Below are 21,744 nucleotides of genomic sequence, written 5' to 3' on the forward strand. Positions count from 1 at the left end.
TCCTGTCTTCTCATTATGTGGCCAAAGTATTTCAGTTTTGCCTTTAATTCATTCCCTCAGGTGAGCGGTCTGGCTTGATTTCCTGGAGGATGGACTGGTTTGATCTTCTTGCAGTCCAAGGCACTCTCAGAATTTTCCTCCAACACCACAGTTCAAAAGCATCGATCTTCCTTCGCTCAGCCTTCCTTATGGTCCAGCTCTCGCAGCCATATGTTACTACGGGGAACACCATCGCTTTAACCATGCGGACCTTTGTTGTCAGTGTGATGTCTCTGCTCTTAAATATTTTATCGAGATTTGTCATTGCTCTTCTCCCAAGGATTAAGCGTCTTCTGATTTCCTGACTGCAGTCAGCATCTGCAATAATCTTTGCACCTAGGAATACAAAGTCTTTCACTGCTTCTACATTTTCTCCCTCTATTTGCCAGTTATCAATCAAGCTGGTTGCCATAATCTTGGTTTTTTTGAGGTTTAGCTGCAAGCCAGCTTTTGCACTTTCTTCTTTCACCTTCATCATAAGGCTCCTCAGTTCCTCTTTGCTTTCAGCCATCAAAGTGGTATCATCTGCATATCTGAGATGGTTAATGTTTCTTCCAGCGATTTTAACTCCAGCCTTGGATTCCTCAAGCCCAGCATGTCGCATGATGTGTTCTGCGTACACATCATAGGTAGGGTGAGAGCATACAGCCCTGCCGTACTCCTTTCCCAATCTTAAACCAGTCCGTTGTTCCGTGGTCTGTTCTTACTGTTGCTACTTGGTTGTTATACAGATTCTTCAGGAGGCATAAAAGATGACTTGGTATCCCCCTACCATTAAGAACTTGCCACAATTTGTTATGGTCCACACAGTCAAAGGCTTTAGAATAGTCAATAAAACAGAAATAGATGTTTTTCTGAAACTCCCTGGCTTTTTCCATTATCCATTGGATATTGGCAATTTGGTCCCTAGTTCCTCTGCCTTTTCTAAACCCAGCTTGTACATCTGGCAATTCTCGCTCCATGAATTGCTGAAGTCTACCTTGCAGGATCTTGAGCATTACCTTACTGGCATGTGAAATGAGTGCCACTGTTCGATAGTTTGAACATTCTTTAGTGTTTCCCTTTTTTGGTATGGGGATATAAGTTGATTTTTTCCTGTCTGAGGGCCATTCTTGTGTTTTCCAAATTTGCTGGCATATAGCATGCATTACCTTGACAGCATCATCTTCCAAGATTTTGAACAGTTCAGCTGGGATGCCGTCATCTCCTGCTGCCTTGTTATTAGCAATGCTTCTTGAGGCCCATTCAACCTCACTCTTCAGGATGTCTGGCTCTAGCTCACTGACCACACCATCAAAGCTATCCCCAATATTGTTATCCTTCCTATACAGGTCTTCCGTATATTCTTGCCACCTTTTCTTGATCTCTTCTTCTTCTGATAGGTCCTTGCCATCTTTGTTTTTGATCATACCCATTTTTGCCTGGAATTTACCTCCGATGTTTCTAATTTTCTGGAAGAGGTCTCTTGTCCTTCCTATTCTATTGTCTTCTTCCACTTCCATGCATTGCTTGTTTAAAAATAATTCCTTATCTCTTCTGGCTAACCTCTGGAATTTTGCATTTAATTGGGCATATCTCCCCCTATCACTGTTGCCTTTTGCTTTCCTTCTTTCTTGGGCTACTTGTAGTGTCTCAGCAGACAGCCATTTTGCCTTCTTGGTTTTCTCGTTCTTTGGGATGTATTTTGTTGCCGCCTCCTGAACAATATTGCGAACTTCTGTCCAGAGTTCTTCCGGGACCCCATCTATTAAGTCCAGTCCCTTAAATCGATTCTTCACCTCCACTGCATATTCCTTAGGAATATTAGTGAGCTCATACCTAGCTGATCTGTGGGTCTTCCCTAATCTCTTTAGTCTGATCCTAAATTGTGCAAGAAGAAGTTCGTGATCTGAACTACAGTCAGCTCCAGGTCTTGTTTTTACCAACTGTATAGATGTCCACCACCCTTGCCTGCAAAGGATGTAGTCAATCTGATTTCGGTGTTGTCCATCTGGTGAAGTCTTAGGTTGTTGGAAGAGAGTGTTTGTTATGCAGAGTGAGTTGTCTTGGCAAAATTCTACCAGCCTATGTCCTGCTTCACTTTGTTCTCCCAGGCCATGCTTACCTGTAATTCCAGGTGTCATTTGACTGCCCACCTTAGCATTCCAGTCTCCCCTGATGAAAATAACATCTCTTTTAGGCATGTTGTCCAGTAGGTGCTGCAGATCCTCATAGAACTGCTCTACTTCAGCTTCTTCAGCATCTGTGGTTGGGGTGTATATTTGGATCACTGTGATGTTAGATGGCTTTCCCTGAATTCGAACTGAGATCATTCTATCATTTTTTGGATTGTATCCGAGCACTGCTTTAGCCACTTTACTATTAATTATGAAGGCTAATCTGTTTCTTCTGTGGTCCTCTTGTCCACAGTAGTAGATCTGGTGGTCATTTGATGTGAAGTGGCCCATTCCAGTCCATTTCAGTTCACCGATGCCCAAAATGTCTATCTTTAATCTTGACGTCTCACCAATAACCACATCCAATTTGCCCTGGCTCATAGATCTTACATTCCAGGTTCCAATGGTGTGTTGATCCTTAGAACATCGGATTCACTGTTCACCACCAGCACCGTTGGCCGCTAGCCGTTCTTTCGGCTTTGAGCTAGCTGCGTCATCATGTCTGGGGCTAGTTGAACTCATCCTCTGTTCCTCCCCAGTAGCATTTTGACCATCTTCTGACCTGGGGGTCTCATCTTCTGATGGTATACCGACATATCTCTGGTTGTACTGATCCATTGAGTTTTCACGGCAAGAATACTGGGGGTGGGTTGCCATTACCTTCCCCAGGGACCACATTTAGTCTGACCTCTCTGTCATGACCTTCCCGTCTTGGGTGACCCTTCACGGTTTAGCTCATGGCATCATTGAGGTGCTCAAGCTCCAGCACCACGACAAGGTAACGATCCTTTGCTAACGATCCTTTCCTTTCTCTATTTTAGATATATCCCTTATATCCAGGGTCAGTGTCTGTAATGATTCATGACTTGTGTCTTGCATCTACCACCATTGCTAAAACTGAGGTGTATGTTTCCGATATACAAGAAGTATATGTTGGAATTGTTGATAAGGTTAGTATTCAGTTCTAAGTTATTGGTTTGTTACATTGTTTACTACTGGCAATAAAGTATCCTACACAAGTACATAAGATTCTTTAAGATTAATTCATTATAGGCAATGGGTTGGAGTTTCAGCTGTGATTTATTTGCTTCAAGGGATGCACTTAAGAATGCTCTAAACACTTTTAGGTCATATTCTACTGCAAGCAAGACTTTTCTACAGTATCTAAAATATGTAGCAAATCTATAGTTAGTTAGCTATACATACTAACATATTGCAAATGAAAGCAAAATGTATGGCTTTTTTCCCACTGCAAAGTCAGAATTCTGATAAATATTGGCAGGCTATATTGTTCGAACATGGTCATAAGGAGTTTATTTAGCTTAATGATAAAAATGTGAGCATGCATTTCAGTTTGTGGCTTATCTCACAATATGAGAAGCTATCCTAACTTACCTTGCAGTTTCCTCTTAAGGTTGTTGAAATCATGTCTTGGTTTGGGAATAACACTAAGCCTTAGTTTTGGGTTGCATCCACATTAAGTTGTACGGCTTTTAACTCTAATAGGCTATATAAATAGTAATTCCCAAGTGCAGATTGGCATACAGGTAGTCCTTGATTAACTACCACGATTGGGACCGGAATCATGGTCGTTGACCGAATTGGTCATTAAGCAAGATGCCCATGTGACTACTTCGCCCAACAACTGGAAAACCCAGCACTTTTGCAGTTGTTAAGCAATCTCCTGGGTTGTTAAGTGAATGGAGTGAAATTGCTGCCTGCCAAAGGATTTCAGCTCCCTTTCCTGCACAGAGGGGAAATCCTTTGTGGGGCTGCAGGACCGGAGCTGAAATCTTCAGGTTTTGAACTTCGTGTCAGCAGCTCCATGAAGGGTTTCCCCTCCCCTCTGTGCACAGAGGGGAAGTCCTTGGTGGGGCTGCAGGAACAAAGCAGAAATCTTCAGGATTTGAGCTCCATTCCTGCAGCTCACAAAGGGTTTCCCCTCCCCTCCTTTCCCTCTGCTTGCAACCCTCCCTGCCAGCTTCCCCACTGACTTTCTGAGGAAGCTGGCAGAGAAGATTGCAGATGATGATCACATGATCATGGGGTGCTTGGCAACCAGTCATAAATGTAAGCCAGTTGCCAAATGCCTGAAATGCAGTCATGTGACTGCAGGGGGGTGATCGATGCTTCACGACAGCCAGAAGTGCTTTACAGGCCGTAAAGCACCCTTTCCAAGGCTGTCCTAACTCTGAACAGTTAAGCGACCGGTTGTTAAGCATGGACTACCTGTAGTAGACAATAGCAAGCATATGAACTGTTTATATGCGTGTATGCTATGTGTGCATGTACTTTATTACAGCAATATGTGTGCTACTTACTCAGACAGCTTACACTTCTAAAAACAAAATACCTCTTTGCTCATATTCTCAATCACAACCAGGTCAAAAGTGCCACTAAACAGGAAAATCTCTAAGCAACATTCCCATGTAGAATATTGATAGATTGAATTCGTACGGCTCTCCAACTCATACAGTGACTCTGGGTGTTTTAGAACAAAAAAAAAGTCCAAGATGAAAACAAGCAGTTAGTAATAGGCAATCTGGCTCATATGCATGAGATGAGCTCTTTGAAGTTCCCCTAGAAGCCTTAAAGCAGGCTGAAAACCTTTTGTTAGCCAGAACACATCTTGCTCCCCACAGCAGATGGCTGCAGAATGCTTTCTGGTGACACAAGAAGGGATGTGACATATGGGGAGGTGGGGTAGATGTTGGTAGAGTTAAGTGTGGGAATGAGAGAAGGTCTCTTGGAAGCAGACTGATCCCATTTCCTCCCCCCACACATGCACACACACACAACCTGTCCAAAATAACCTGAATTTTGATTAGCGCATTTTAGAGTTAGTTTAAGGAAGGAAATGGAAATGGTTTCCTAAAAAAGGCCTCCCTCTACTCCTATTTCTATAAAGGAAAAGGGAAGGGGAAAAAACTATAACTACCCAAAAATTGCCATTTTGTTGCCAAATTTCAATGATGCAGTCTCAGAGTAGTGGGGTGCCATTTGGGAGCAAACCAATGGGCCATGGGTTCCCTACCCTTGCCTTATAATGTAAGGGGTTGTCTTTGATAAGCCTAAGCTGGGTAAAATAAATGTAGTTCAGAAGTTTGATTAGTATGTTTAGCTAGTGCCTCTACCACATTATGGCTGAGGTCTTCACTCTGGTTCAATCATAGACAAATCCAGTAAAGCATTCACTCAGAGCAGGGGAATTGCACAGAAAAACCTTTCCCAGCCTTGGTTTATTCCACAGCTTATTCTACAGTGATGACTGGGGATGATACTGGCTGTGAATGGTATATAGTCCAGTGCATCTGAGAAAGCTGAAATAGAACCAAGTCTGGTTGCAATCTACAGTTGCTAAAACATAGTGAAGATTATGTTACTTCTATTGCAGTAATTCTGTATTAGTAGACTGATCATGGTGCACAATATTTTAAGCTACAGATAAACAGAACGTATTGCTTGAATTGAAATGCAAATATCTGTAAACATGTATTGTAGGTAGAAATTGGCAAAAACGTTAAAGCATATGTCAGAGTGCTGGATGCTTCAAAGAAATACTTCCACAGTAAAAACTTCAAATTCATGGACTTAACTCTAAAGGCAGCATCTCAGATTATCTCCTTAAAGTAAGTGCTATGTTCATTTCTTATGCCCTGGTCTAAGTAGAAAAAAATGATATTTTTTTGAAGTAGAAAAAAACACAGCAGGCATTTACAACTGTCACAGTGTCCCGCAGTCACATGGTCGCCATTTCAGTGCTTCACAGCGGGCTTCCGACAAGCTGAATCAATAACGAAGCGGGCAGGAAAATCACTAGTTGCAGCCACATGATGTCTTGCTTAATGACTGCAGGTGATTCACTTAACCACCACAGTGGAAGTGAGGTTGTAAGTCCATTGTGGTCACATGATGTCTCGCTTAACTACCACATCACTTAGCAATGGAGTTGCCAGTCACAATTGTGGTTATTAAGCGAGGGCTACCTCTATATCTTTTGATTATCTTTTTCCATGTCTTGCATTGTTTCATATAACTGTTTTATATATACTTACACTCCAAGTCAATCCTCCTTTACGACAGCTCATTACATTGTATTGTTGATATTTATTTATTTATTATTCCAATTTCTATCACCCTCCATCTCCCCCTGAAAAGGGGGACTCTGGGCGGTTTATAATAAAATTAACTATTTAAAAGCATCAACATATAAAATTACAAAGTAAGCAACCGAGATACTAAAATAATAAATATAAATATAAGATCCAAGTGGGGGAGATTACATTTGGTAGGGAGGACTACGACACCAGCCACCCCCAGGAAGAGCTATTGCCCATCCCAGGTGAGGCGGCAGAACCAGGTGTGATGGTTGCCTTATTCTAATAACATGCAGACTCACCAGCCAGGGCTAAGGATATCTGGTTTATTAGGAATAGAATGCAGACACAGAGAAAGACGGGAATGAGCACATGGCGTGCGAGGTAGCCGGTAAATACCCGCGGTGTGGACCTGATCCTTCCCCACCCCCCATTGTCCCGAAGTCTTGCCCGACGGTGAACCCGGAGTCTCGATGGGTGATCAGGGGGCGATTCCGGAGTCTCGATGGGCGATCAGGGGGATTAGCGCTGATTGCCTCTGTCCTCTTCCTGTGTCTGGAGCAGGTGTGTCCCCCGTGGTAATGCAGAGATGTCAGGGAGATAGGATAATGGCTTCCCGGGTCAGGGCAAAGGTATGCCCCTTTGTCCTTTATTTGTTTTTATCTTTCAGTGCTTATAGGATTAGCACTGATTCTTTCCTTCCCCTTCCCCTTCATCGGAAAGGCATGTTCCCCGTTGTGATGTATGTATACATCGCAACGGGGGACATGACACCAGGTCTTCAAATCCTTCCAGAAGGCCGGGAGCAAAAGGGCCTGCCTCACCTCCAAGGGCAGAATGTTCCAAAGGGCAGGTGTCACTGCAGAGAAGGCTCGCCTCCTGGACCATGCCAAGTGGAACTCCCTTGCCGATGGGATCCGTAGCATGCCCTCTCTGCGTGACCGGGTGGGATGTGTCGATGTAATGGGGATGAGACAGTCCTTCATATTACTTACAGTACTATGATATCTGCTCATCATTGCTAATGAGCACAACTGGAAATTCTGCCCTGAATTAAATTGAGGCAATTTCTCTTTAGTGCTTCTAAAGGCACACAATCAGATTTATACTAATTAATACATTTTATTATTGCAGAGCCCTTGGTGAAACTTCTGATGAATACACAGCTGTTTTTCTAGTGCATGGCATGGCCATAGGTCAAACCAGTGTTACAGGAGTTGTCACTGACAGATATCGTGAAAAGATCTATTCAACTCCACAACAGATTGAAGTAAATATTTTCATTATTAGATAATCATGCTTTTAGGATTCCTTTTTATAATGATGCTTATCTTCTAGAAAAGCTCATCACTTAAAATGATTTCAAAAACTGAAAGCAGAATTATTTTAATGGGCAAATATCAGTATCATTAGGCAAAAATATGTATGTGGTAATGCTATGTACTTAGCTTGATAAAGCAGGAAACACGTTACTGATCATTTTAGTAAGCATCAGAGCTTGGATGCTTCTTTTGCTTTGCTTTGAGCTGATCAAAACAAAGGAGGGGATGGGACTGAATGTTAGGCAGTGGTTAGGATGGAGAAGACAAGCATAAAGTAGAGGGGCATGTAGTTGAGTTAATAATTCAGAAAGAAGCTGAGGATTAATAAGGAAAATGCTGTGAAAATAGTGAATCTCCAAAGTTGTTGCAATAGAATAGGGATAATTGTTAGATAATAAATTAATTTTAAAATGAAAGAAAATATGACAACAGGGAATGGAATTGGCAGAGCACTGCCACAAAGAAGGAATTAAGCCCTAAAATGCATTTCAAGGGAAGGAAAATTAAGGGAATGATAAAGACAGGACAGGGTTGGAGAGGAGGGAATGCAAGCTGCTTTGGGTACAGAAATTTTAAAAAGACAGAAGAAAACTAATACAAGAAGAAAAATTGAACATGTAGAGCAAGAAGGTACACTGAGATGAAAATTATGTTATTCCTGAATAGTTGAATTTTAACTTTATAAATGAACATTAATTCTTGTCCTACTTCTAGGTATTTCCTCCTTTTAAATTGATACCACAAAAAGTCACTTTACTCATAGGTGCAGTGATTCAAGTAAGTTGTTTTTAAATTATTATGCTAAACTAATTATTTCCTAAAAGGGAAATCAATGTATATCTTAATAGAAAGTAGTCATAATCCTATTCCTCGATGTGTGGTTTTCCATTGATCTGTGTAGCAACTTTGCCCAATTTGGTAATTTCCAAATGCTTGGGGACTACAACTTCCAGAATTCTTGATCTGTGAATGCTCAGTAGTGAACAATTTCTTGAGGAGGATGGCTAATAGATAATGTTACAACTACAAAAAATATATATATATATTTCCAGATTTTTAATTGCCTTATTCCCAGAGTCCACAAGCATCAAACTTAAAAAACAGTTGAAAACATTTTTCATCCATTCTGGTAACCATTTAATAACTACATGACTACACTTAATGACTGCTGCTGGAACTGACATCGAAAATTGATGCAATCACATGACATTTCACTTTACAACCGCATCACTTAGGGATGGAGTTGCTGGTCTGTACACTGTAATTTTGTAAAAAAAAAAGAAAAGAAAATTCATAAAAGAAAACTTAGATATCTTTTAAATGACTTTGTTATGAAAGTCTTGAAAAATACGAACTAAATATCCAGGTAAATAAAAGGAAAATACAGGCATTTATACTTGTCTCACCTTTCAGTGCATCACACAAAAGAATTCTCTGCTGACTGTAACTTAATGCTTGCTGAACACATTGGACTACAACTCCCATAATCCCAAGCAAGCATGTCCAAGTCCTTGCTAAGTCTGAATGGGGGAATTGAAGTCCAGAAAGCAAAAATGAATTATATTGTATATGCTTAATGATCTGCCTTTTGCTCTTCTCTCCTCTTTAAAGAACAAGGTAATGACAAATAGCTTTGTATCAAGCTAGAAACCTCAGTTTGAATGTATTGTATTATTAGAATATAAGTACGTTTTACCAGATCTTATATAATCTATATTAGTGTTTCTCAACTTTGGCAACTTTAAGACGTGTGGACTTCAACTCCCAGAATTCTCCAGCCAGCATTAAAAGTTAGAAGTCCATACGTCTTAAAGTTGCTAAGGTTGAGAAACCCTGATCTATAAATTGACCAGAAATGAGAAAGTAATTCTTATTTTTTAAATAACTAACTACAGATTACTTCTGAGGGAGGACCACAGCCTCAGTTCAACATAATATTTTCCATCCACGATCCCAGTATTGCTTCCGTAAACAACAGTGGCTTTGTAAGAGGCATATCAGTGGGCAACAGTACCATAATGGGAACGGTTCAAGCAGTTCATGCGGACACTGGCAAAGTTGTGATTGCATCCCAGGTAACATCTTGACACATGCGTATATAGAGCTGAAGTGTAGGCTTGTTAAAAGTTTTTTAAATATCTTTTACCATTTTAAAATGAAGAATAGATTTTTCTTTTTATGCTAAACCTCTGAAGCATAAAACCATAATGAATTGTACCAAACCAGTAAATATGTTCCAGAAGCATGCACAGGAGATACTCTTCCTATTTTTATTTTGTTTCTCTTTTTTATCTTTTTAGTAACTTTGTAATCTTTTCTTGAACTTCGATTATTGGGCAGTTTAGTACTGTAACAAATAATTACTTCCCATAGGTTTTATATTTTCACAGTGCAAAGTTATGCATGTACAGCAATATTCACATTTCTAAAAAAAATCATGTAAGTTGCGATGAACTGAATGTTTAGTGACCTGCAGTCCTTACTCAATTCATCTGAACAGCAGTCCTGCCTGGTGTCTCATATTTATTCCCTACCCAGAATAAAGAGTATGGGTGAGTAAGTCCATGGCCGTGGTAGAATTTAATCATTATCTAACACACACACACATACACACACAGACAGACAGACAATCAGATCATATTAAGAATCCATCTTCAATCACTTGTTCTCTACTTGTACTTGTTTTGTCCCATAAATATTATTTATCATCATTGATGCTAAATACTTACTAAAAAGCCTAAACAGGCCTGTGCTCCTGAATCTGATACCCAGTTTTAAGTGTACTTTTAACATAAATCCTGTTCTGTTGATGTATCTGCTTGGCTAGATTTTGATGTGTCATTGATGGGCAAACAGTTCACACACTGACGTGACTTTGATCTGTCATTGAGCTTTTATAGTGTCCTGATTTATATATCACATCTGAAGTTTCAGCCATTATATATTGTACCTCAGTTGAGCTTTAAGTCTTCTGAAAACTTCTTTTACTGGTTTTTTTATTCAGTGAGTGGAAAGAGCTATAAAAAAATTAAAAATCACACTGAAAATACCTCTTTTCCCATCTAATCAAACTCCATCATTTAAATTAACAGTGCAAGGTGTTTCTGCTTTTATTTCTAAAAGGAAAATATAATTCCCAAGGTCCCAGAGAAAACAAATGGCGTTTACCTATATCAAGCTTCTGTATAGCTTATAATTGATTCTCTTGATTGTTCCCCTCATTCTTTCATTTTATTTATGTTTATTATTCTTTATGTTGATGATTGATTGATTGATTGATATGATCTGCTGTCCCACACATTAACTTTTCATAATTTTGAACTGTTTTGTGGGTTACCTTGAGTGCCGCACTAGCCAGCTTTTAATAAATAATTACTGCTTTTTCTAATGTTCAGGCTCAGGTGATGAATGCCAACAAATATGAAGGAAAATGCACATCTGTATTACAATTAATTGAATTGGTGTTATATTTTCTGATGTTCCCTTTAGGATAAAGTTGAAATTGAGGTAATTCAGCTTGAAGCTGTCAGAATCCATGCACCTATTACCCGAATGAAAACTGGAACTCAGGTAAATCTAATTACAACATTATTTCTGCTGTCCTGGTTGCTGCTGATGTTGTAATAGTCAGATATGATTGCAGCACCTTAACTGTCCTAACAGCCAGGAACCACGCTGAGACAAGGAACTGGTCTCTAATGTTTTATTGCTTGTACATAACAGGAATCCTAACAAACTGAAGAAGCGTGGGGAAAACCCAGACATATAACCCCCAAGGGTTAAGGCGGTCCCGATCTGTGTCTCTTTGAATGGCTGAACAATTCATCAGTGCTACGCGTGCGCTTGACAGGCTGGATGGGAGCCCCCTGCTCGCCATCCTTACTCATGACATTAACACTACCCTATTTTTAACCTTTTCCATTTCAAAAAAAATGTGATATCCCTTAGAAAGTAAGGAAGTTTCCTTTAAGTTAGTCTTTGCTTCCCTTTTTCCAGATGCCAGTATACGTGATGGGCATTGCTAGCAATCAGACCCCTTTTTCATTTGGAAATGCAGTGCCAGGCTTAACATTTTATTGGTCTGTCACTAAGAGAGATATCTTGGATGTCAAGTCAAGATTCAGTGAGGTAGGTGCTTAATTCCATATTGTGGTTTAGTTCCTAAGACTTTGCATGAAATAATGTTTCATGGTGTGTGATTTGGAAAAAAAAATTCTGAATAGTCTTCTTTAGCAGTGGGTATATAAAATAATCATGTTTGATATAAAACAATCTTCTCCACCTTGGCACCTCTAAGTATTGAAGCTGCCACCCACAATATTCCAATGGAATTGGAAACAATTCCAGTATCTCCAGATTTAACTCTAAGAATTGCTGTAATAAGGGTTTTCCTACATTAGCCTTTCAATTCTGTAATTGTTATACATGGATTTGCAGAGTGGTTTCTAATAAACTTCTTTTGTCAGACCACAGAACATTGAAAGACTAAATTTTTAAGAGAAAGGGAAAGTACCAGCCCTAAGATACTGAATGGAATTCCAGCATTCCTTAATTAACACTTTTTTCTTTCAGGCTTCCCTTCAGCTTTCAGTGGAAAATAATTTTGCTATGAATATTTGTGGTAAAGGGAAAGGAAAAACAGGGTTGAAGGTTGTTGTGAAAGTCCTTGAACCTTCAGCTGGACAGTTCCGTCACATGGCAAAAGAGTTGACAGATGAAATCCAAATACAGGTATTATGTTGGCAATCCTATAGTTCAAACATCCTCAGCCCTTTATAGAAGGCTGCTACAATTAGTGTACATTGTGAAAAACAGATATTTGTGTGCCCATACCACGAACTAAGGACTGAATCGTTTTATAATTTTATATAACCACAGGAAAAAAACATGCACATTGGTATTGATCATCAAATTTATTGCCATGAGAATCTGAAACTGTTGATTTGCTTCAATAAGGGGAACCTGAGAGGCAATACCTAGTCTAATATCAGGACCAGAAAAATCTAGAGATCTAGATCTAGAGATAAGTTAGCTGCTGTTCCTTGTCCCTGTCTCAGACTAGATGAAATACACATAAGTTTAAGTAAAAAATGCCATTTTTAAAATTGAGTACTCTACAAATTTCAAAATTCAGATCTTTTGTATTGAATTTTAGGTTTTTTTGGCACAGGGTAGATACAGTCATGACTTTAATCATTCTGCATCAGAGCAATGGCACAACATTATGTTTCTGATATTCACATTTAATGCAGTAAGATTACACTTTAGCAATAACTTTCCTATTTTCAAACAAACTGTATATATTATGAGCTCTGTTAAGAAGGTGGTCCAGTTACACTCAGTAGCTAATCCATGAATGTGTCTGGCACCTTAGTCCTAACACAATTACTGTAGTGTAAATTCATTGAAACTAATCTGAAGCAATTTTGTTTAGATTACCCTGAAATAAATGAAGCTGAAATGGCATTTTCTGAGAGCTAAATAACTTGAAAAATTAAAATTGGCTATAAAGATTAAATATATTTGGGATGATTTCTATCAACTGAATGATCAGTACACATTATCACAGTTAGTTTTGAATTATATGCATGTGAATTATCTAGATGGATTAGTGTTTTCCCTAGATGCATATTAACTTGTGCAGTTTTGTTGGAATAGTTACTTCAGGAAGGGCAGGGGAAGCGGGCAGAATACTGTAGCTTGAGGTCCTAAATGTGTATGTCCAAAAGTTTAAATATAATGATTTTAAAGAATGTTTAAATACAATGATTTTAAAGAATGTTTAAATATAGTCATTTTAAAGAAAATATATAAAGTTTTTATATTAGGCAATTCCTAGCCCAAATTTTACCCCAGCGAGATATGAACAAAAAGACACAGAGTAAAAATACAGAATAAAAATGGGATGTTTTTTCCCTTAATGACAAGCAGTATTGGGGGAACCTGGATTTCTCGTACATATCTTTGCCTAGTAATTACCAAATATTTTTCTTTTTATACGATGATAGCATGACAAACCTAGGAATTAAACTAAATAAACCACAAAAAAAATTTCCATCAGGTATGTAAAATACCAAGGTCACATTTACAGTCAGAGAATAACAACATCTAATTGTCAAAAATAGGTAAAAGTGAAAGAATTGGTGTAAAAGCCTGTATGCATATATTCACATGTGAACACCATCATGTTCAGAGAAAATTATTTGCAGGCAGGATTGCAACCTTAGATCCATTTATAAGTAAGTGCTTCAAGATTTACTAAATATTTAAATGATATCAGTTTGCATTCTGCCTAGTGGGTAAGTGTGGTTTGAAGAAGTCTTTATATTTTATTTACGCTATCACTTGGGATTCTTTAAATACATTGATATTTAATAACAGCCACTTTTAAAATTGTGTTTTTAAGTCATTCTGGTACTAAGAATCATTTTTGCAATGAATAGGGGCAGTTCAATTGGAATGTTGTTGAGTCAGATTCAATTTAGCTATTTCCCTTCCTACTTAATCTTTCTCAGTAACAACTATCCAGATATAGATGTTTCATTTCAGATGTGTATCTTGCAAAACATTGCAATGAATAATTGTTTAAAATATTCTTAATAATTCTGAAAAAATAGCTAAACACATAGGAATTCTAGTAAGCATTGTCTCCAAATGGGTAAAGTGGAAATAATCATCAAAATGGCTGCTTGTCTGAAGTGCTCTGTCACAAGTCAGCAATCTTTTGATGGTGGTATGTGAGGTTTTAATGGCTACAATGCAATCCAAGGGCAACTGTTGTACAGAGGACATCCTAGAGAGTACCCTATCCACTACATCAGAGGTCACAGGCCAAAGAAAAATCCCAGATAACATGGCAAAATGGTACCCTAGTTACCACTCTAGGCCATGCCCATGTGGAGTCGAAACCCAAGCAAATCTGAGCAACTTTACCAGCAAAATGTGGCCTGTGACCTATTACACTCAAGGACTGATTAAGATCTTTTTGCCATGTAGATTTTATTATATTTGTATTTTTACTGTATTTTGTATTGTAATGATTTTGAATTTTAATCCTGTTTTATTGTAAGCTGCCCAGAGGCTCCCCATAGGGGAGAGATGGGTGGTGAATAAATTTATAAAATAAATAAATAAATAAAATGTTGCGTTAAGTGATCACAGCAGCCAGACAGGAGCTCTTGCAGTCCCACGGAACAGCTGGGAAAAGTCATTTGGAGTGGTGGGCTAAAACGAATAAGGTAGAATTGAACAGGTAGAAATGTAATTCTGTATCTAGATGTAAGAATTGAGTCTGATTCTGAGGCTGAGGAATGGGAAATCAAAACTTAGGCTAGACAATTCAGGGAAATCGAAACTCAGAGTGACTCAGCAGAGCGGGAAAGTCGTAAGCAGCCAATTGGACAGAACCAAGAGCAGGATTCAAAACCACCAATCAATGCAAGGGAGAGGTGAGCCAAAAAGCATGCCAAGCAAAAAGAAGCTCGATTGGTTCCAGAGAAAAAACGGCATGAAGGAAACAAAATAAAAAGGAGTCAGCGCAGGGACCAGGTTGCCAGAGACAAACATTCCACTGAGCTAACAGCTTCTTCAGAAGAAGAAAAGCTGGAACTGATCTCAGAGCCCTACCCTGTAGCTGCTACGGAATCAGAGCCTTCCCAGTCCTCCATACCTTGCCTTGCCGCCCAGCTGAGCCTTGCCTTGCCACCTCGCTGTGCAATTCAGCCGAGCCTTGCCTTGCCAATTTGCCTCGCAGCCCAGTCGAGTCGTGCCTTGCCGTTCTGCCAAGAAGCTCAGTCGAGTCAAGTCCTGTCACCTTGTCTCAAAGCCCAGTCGAGTTTTGCCTTGTCTCCCAGCCAAGAAGCCCAGCTAAGTCGAGCCCTGCCGTCTTGCCTCCAAGCTCAGTCAAGTCATGCCTTGCTGCCCTGCCATGAGGTCATCCCGAGTCCAGTCTGATTGCCTCACCACGGAATCCAGTCAAGCCTAGCCTTGTCGCCTCATTGCAATTCATAGCCAAGTTTTGCCTTGCAGTCTTGCCATGTCCTCCAGCCAAGACTGGGTCAGTTGCCTTGCCACCAGTCTCTGCCGAGTTCTGTCACGCCTCCTTGCCTCAGCCTCCAGTCGAGTCCTGCTTAGCCACCTTGCTGCGGGTCCCAGGCGAGTTCTGTTCAGCCACATCACCTTGCTCTCCAGCTGAATCTGACTTCACTGTCTTTCCAAGCCCAATTGGGCTTGAATTGAATTATTAATTTAAGGACAACTATTGATTGGAAATAGTTCTATTGTAAATAAAGAATTTCATTTTACTTCCTAGTCGCCTCATAGTCTAAATAGAACACTAGATAGGAAACGTTTTAAGGTACAAGTATAGGATAGGGAACACTTGGCTTGGCAATAATACCTGTGAAAGGGGTCTGGCTATCTCATCAACCACAAGGTAAATATGAGCCAGCAGGTTGATGCAGCTGCTAAAAAAGCAAATACTATATTGAGGTGTGTTAACAGACGTATAGAGTCCAGTTCATAGGAAATAATTGTTCCACATTACTCTGTCCTGATCAGACCCTAGTTAGAATACTGTAGCTTTCAGGGCACCACAATTCAAATGTCAAAAATGACAGATTGGACTGAGTTCATATGAAGGCTAACAAGATGGTGAAGAATCTAGAAACCAAGTCCTATAAAGAGTGGTTAAAGGATCTGGGTGTGCTTAGCCTACAGAAGGGATGATTCAGGGGAGATACCTGAAGGATTGTCACATAGAAGAGGGGATGGACTTACTTTGTATCATCCCAGAGAGCAGAACCAGAATCAGGTTAAAACAACAAGGAAGTAAGTTCAAGCTAGTTATCCAGAAGAACTTCCTGACTGAATGAGCTGTCAACCAATAGAACAGGCTGGTGTGTGACATGGTGAGATCTTCCCTACAGTTCTTCAAACAGAGGCTGGATCCTGCACCAAATGGGAGTTAGATTAAATGACCTCTAAGTTGCCTTTAAATTCTCTAATGCTGTGACTGTAAAATATCATTTGACCCTTAGAATGCAATCATAGCTATGAAAAATGCCATTATCTGTATTTGGAGAAAGCCCTATTTTTTTTAACTCTGTACTGCATGCTGAAGGCTTGTGTTCAAGTAATCAGAGAAATGCATTCTGAGATTTTGCTTTCTAAAACAGAAGTATCTAAATCCCAAGTATTCTTTTAGCTACTTTGATTTCTTGCTAATACTAATTACTTAAAGGTGTAGGGGAATGTAGAGGTGGCCAGGATCCTCTGCTAGATCAGAACCCTCCTGATAAGCTATCTGTAAGACACTCACACTATTACTTTCCAGTATATATGTACATACAGTACATATTATGCCATTTGTGCAACACCTATAGTTTTTACAGAAGGTATAGAAATTCATATCACTATTACATTCCACTGATCAAATCTGTCTCCATAAAGTAATACATATCTGGAAGTGAAATCCTGTTAATCCCTCACTTCTAGCCTAGTACCTTTCAGCCATGCAATTCCCAGAGTTCGCTGCCAGGACCAAAGTCCCGGTAAATCTGGAAAGTTTATTTATTTTATTTTATTTATCAAATTTTTATTACCACTCATCTCCCCCCACAAAGAGGGACTCTGGGCAGTTTACAACAAAACAAGTTCCAAGTTGGTAGATAATGATTTAGCCTATTGTACATATTTTCCAGTTTATTCCCAGAGATTCTCACAATTTCCACCTGGGAATGACATGTATCTCATTCTCCTCTGCTGAGATACATGCTGTTGCCTTCTACTGATTTCAATGTCTATGTTATATCTAAAGCAGAATTATTTTTATTGTGTTGAATTTTACTTCACTATTTACCTCAAATGAACTTTCAAGATATACACAATTTAATGAAACCAACAGATTCACTTAAAACTTTGTGTGCTTCTGCATTTTCCCATAATAAATCTTAGGAAGTAGGTGATATACAAAAGGACACACATTATTTTCCTATCTTGCCCAACTTTTTTCTCAGCTTGAGAAAAGCTGTAAACAATACTCCATGTATCATAGATACTACAGGTGCCCCACTGATGCCACTGTACTAGCAAAGAGGGGCACCCTGGTTTCCAAAACTGCTTGGCTAATAACCCTGTGCATTATTTGAAAGAAGAACAAAACCCACTTCTGCTAAACATCAGAACACATTAAGTGTTCAATTTTGGGAGGTTAATCATAGTTTAGGACAGATATTCTCCTGCAAAGCTAGGTATAGATTTTGTCCTTTGTAATTCTGATATGAATTAAATCTCTGAAGAAGTGTGCATGTGTGTGTGTGTGTGTTTCATTTTAAAGTAACTGTTTTAGTGCATTACATTCTTTATTATTCATGTAAGTGTTTAAAGATAACATTAATACTTATTTATATGATAACCTACCTAATTTTTATTTTCTAGGTATTTGAGAAACTAGTTATTCTAGGAATAGAAGTAGGGCAGATCTTAATGTCAACAAACTCCTTTTTTAAAATTCAGACAAACAGGTAAGTAAACAAACCAATTACAAGTTACAAAAGCTCACAAGTTACAAAAGCCTTGGCATCTGGCAGCTCTACTGGTTCTTCCCTCCTGGAAGAAAAAAAGACTGGTGCCAAAGGAAAGGTGCCCGGGGTGGGGCATGTCTGCAGTAGGCCCCAGGGTCACTATTCCACCAACAGAATAATCAGCCAGAAGCATCAGAATATCCTCTCTTGGACATAATTATACGTGCTCTGATGGATTGGACCGCCTAACCCATCTAATCCAGTAATCTGTTCTCACAGTGGCCAATCAACTGCACAAGGAAGCCCACTAGTCTCCCAGCAAATGGCCTTCAGAGGCAGTTACAGTGCCATCAAGGCTAATAGCCACTGAACCTAATGACTTCCGTAGATCCATCCAATCCTTTTTTGAAGTCAGCCAAGCTGGTAGCCACCACTACATCTCATGATAAAATTGCTAATTGCTTCTAGATTAAGGGGAAACATTAAAATCAGAACAGATAAGGACAGCCACATTCATGGATTGGGGACAAAATAAAGCAATGTCATGAAAATATAGCAGAATAAAGAAGTTTCCAGGACATGTTTGTACTGTGTTTAAGTGGAAATGGGGGAAGGCCCTCAGATAAAGTATTTTGTCCTGTTTGTGTTTAAATTATATTTTTTCTATGTAAGCTGCCAAGATTTGTTTTGAATGTGATAGCATAAAAATATGTTTAATAAATGAATAAATAAATTCCAAATCTACCTTAGATTTAAAAAATGCTTTGGAGGTATATTAGAACAAGACTGTGCTAAGAAATGGCAATGTAACTTGTATAGTTATTCTCTGAATGCTAGCATTTGAGTTTCAGAGATCTGAAGCCTATTTGTTTGTTTTTCTTAAAATCAAGGGATGGAGCTGCTTCTCTAACTTACCGTGTACTGGATAGTCAAGGCAAAGTTCCTGTGGTAGAAATTGATGAAAGTGGTCATCTTAGTTCTCATTCTCAGATTGGACTATCAACAATAGAAATAATTTCCCAAGAATCATTTGGAATAAACCAGACCCTTGTTGTTGCTGTCAAGGTATTATCTTTCAGTCCCTTTCAATGAGAATAGAATGCTAAGCTGAAGGCTTTTTGCTGTATTCAAAATTAAAATTTCCAGTACTCCAGCTCAAGAAAATAATTGAAGCCTTGAGTCATTTAAAGAGGATGATAAAGTACTGTTTTTATTCTATTCTCTGCTAAAACTTTGTAAAATACATAATGTGGTAGTGATGACCAGAGTTTAGAAAATATAATTGCATGATGGATTGATTGATTGATTCATTCATTCATTGTTTATATGTCATGAAGTTGGTGTTGACTCTTAGCAACCACATAGACAGATTTTCTCCATGATGATCTGTCCCTAACCTGGTCTTTCAGGTCTTCAAGCAAACCTGACCTTTAATAAAGAGCTTGCAAATTCCTTAATAGATTACTGCAGTTAATACTGCTGCTATTTAGAGTTTTGGAAAGATAACAATAGAAGAAACTAAGTGACCGTCTTGAGTGACCATCCCTAAATGGCTAAAATATGGGCAAATGAAGCAGTCCTGCTGTTGGATAGAATGAGGCAGCTATCTCAGGCAGTTGAGTTTAAGTGTTATAAAAAAAGGCACCCAATAGTACTATTACTTGCATTGGTGGTTCTTATTATCATCATCCTATCAAAAGTTGGAAAGGTATTTTTTGCTTTGGATGCTAAATAAGGTGTGAGATAGATGCCTTTTGTTGCTGTGCATCAGTCAGGAAAATAAATTGGACTGACCTTGTGTCAACTCATACTTCTGAGGCATATAGTTAAAATCCCTACCAGTGCAGTAAGATCAAAAGCATGTTTATTAGTAGGCTAGTAAGTAATCCAAACGATCATATACAGTATGACTGCTTACATGTATTTTGAGCAATAGCAAAATGATTTCACATTCAGTTTTTTACTGAACATGTCATGCAGGTAGCTCCTGTTTCCTACCTGAGAATATCCATGAACCCAATTTTCCACAAACAAAACCATGAAGCTTTACTGGCATTACCATTGGGCATCACCTTGAGTTTGACCATCCACTTCCACGACAATTATGGAGATACTTTCCACTCTCAAAGTTCCATGCTTCACTTTGCAGTCAACAGGTATTTAATCAGCATTTAATTATCATAAACTGGTATTACCATAGACTGGTTTAGAAACATAGATTTGGATGGGAGATCAGAGGTCATCTGGCCCAAGGCCCTGCTCAGTGGAGCATCCGCTAAAGCATTTCAGATTGACAATTACATAGCCTCTATGTGAAGATGCACAGTGAAAGAGAACATTCCAATTATCATTTATGGTACTTGATTATATAGTTTGATTGTTCTATGGTAATTGTCAGGTGCTTGATATATCAATGGAGTGGTGTGTGTGCTAATGTTGTATCCCCATATGGCCAACATCCCTGAGTTAGATGAGGAAACAAGAATGTAGCTTAGAGTTAACATATTGGTAGGGTGCATGTGGCTCTACCAAATTGGTGGGTGGAAAATACTTCCTGTTTGTTCAGACCGGACAGTGCTTTAGGTTTAGTCTCAAAAAGGTGCTTTGGAGCATGGGGAAATGAATGTAGCACCTGCCATCCAAGTGTTTAAATCAGCCACATGTTTACCCAGGACCACTTGGCAGCTATAGAGGGCAGCTGCATGATCCCAGAAAAGGTACTGCTGCTTTAAAGAGTTATAGGCAAATGTTATATTCAGACTACCATGCATGTCAAAGCATCTTTTCGAGATTTGCACAGTCCTATAATCTGTAAATCGGGGTAATGCATCAGCATTGTGTATTTAAAACTCATGCCAGTTTCTTTTTATAGTAATTAAACTCATTTAGTTGGAATAAATCCCATTTGTTTTTATAGAACTTCCAAGGAAAGTACATATGATCAAGTATCAGTCATTTGTAAGTAGCCCCAGACAAACAACCCCAATTAATACATGACTAATGTTTGATCCTATATACTGGAGTTAAAGAACTGTCTTAAAAATTGGCCTACTGGGAATAGATGAAAAACATTTCCAAAGCATATTAGACAAATGTAAATGATTAACTTTTCATCCTCTTTTATCTATGACATTCACTCTTCTGTCTTCTTGACTGTTAATAATTATTAACAATTTGTTCATTATTTTTGTATACAGAGATGATTTTTTACAAGTTGGGAAAGGGACCTCTAACAACACTTTGGTACTTCGAACAATGAATGTTGGACTAAGTTTGCTTAAGGTTTGGGATGCGGAACACAACAGTATCGCAGACTATGTGCCTCTTCCTGTCCAACATGCCATCTCCCCTGAGCTCACTGATATTATCGTAGGTGATGTCATGTGTTTAACTTCCTCACTGGTACACCAAGATGGTAGGTCCATTTTGAATAATAGCTGGCATTAGGGGAGAGTAAATAAGACAGTTTCCAACAAAACTAAGTTGTCATGGAAATGTTTTGTGGTTGTATGCAAGGCACATATTCAAAATAACCAAATACATTATTCATTGTGTTGTTTACTATCAAATGTTAGTCTTTGTTCTTGCTAACAAGATGGACAGGCTT

General features: G+C 38.9%; 1 protein-coding gene across 1 annotated transcript in view; it reads left to right on the forward strand.

Moving 5' to 3' along the window:
- The window catches only part of NUP210 (nucleoporin 210), a 102,031-nt gene that overhangs the window by 68,076 nt on the left and 12,211 nt on the right, over positions 1-21,744 (forward strand). Inside the window, exons 21-32 of the mRNA XM_063291824.1 lie at positions 3,017-3,145; positions 5,697-5,824; positions 7,427-7,562; positions 8,329-8,391; positions 9,510-9,689; positions 11,104-11,184; positions 11,611-11,742; positions 12,187-12,345; positions 18,052-18,137; positions 19,028-19,202; positions 20,118-20,293; positions 21,335-21,552. Coding sequence (XP_063147894.1) covers positions 3,017-3,145; positions 5,697-5,824; positions 7,427-7,562; positions 8,329-8,391; positions 9,510-9,689; positions 11,104-11,184; positions 11,611-11,742; positions 12,187-12,345; positions 18,052-18,137; positions 19,028-19,202; positions 20,118-20,293; positions 21,335-21,552 — 1,663 coding nt within the window. The remainder of the gene's footprint in view (positions 1-3,016; positions 3,146-5,696; positions 5,825-7,426; positions 7,563-8,328; positions 8,392-9,509; positions 9,690-11,103; positions 11,185-11,610; positions 11,743-12,186; positions 12,346-18,051; positions 18,138-19,027; positions 19,203-20,117; positions 20,294-21,334; positions 21,553-21,744) is intronic.

This window comes from Candoia aspera, chromosome 2 (genome assembly GCF_035149785.1).
Source record: "Candoia aspera isolate rCanAsp1 chromosome 2, rCanAsp1.hap2, whole genome shotgun sequence".
Classification (NCBI taxonomy): domain Eukaryota; kingdom Metazoa; phylum Chordata; class Lepidosauria; order Squamata; family Boidae; genus Candoia; species Candoia aspera.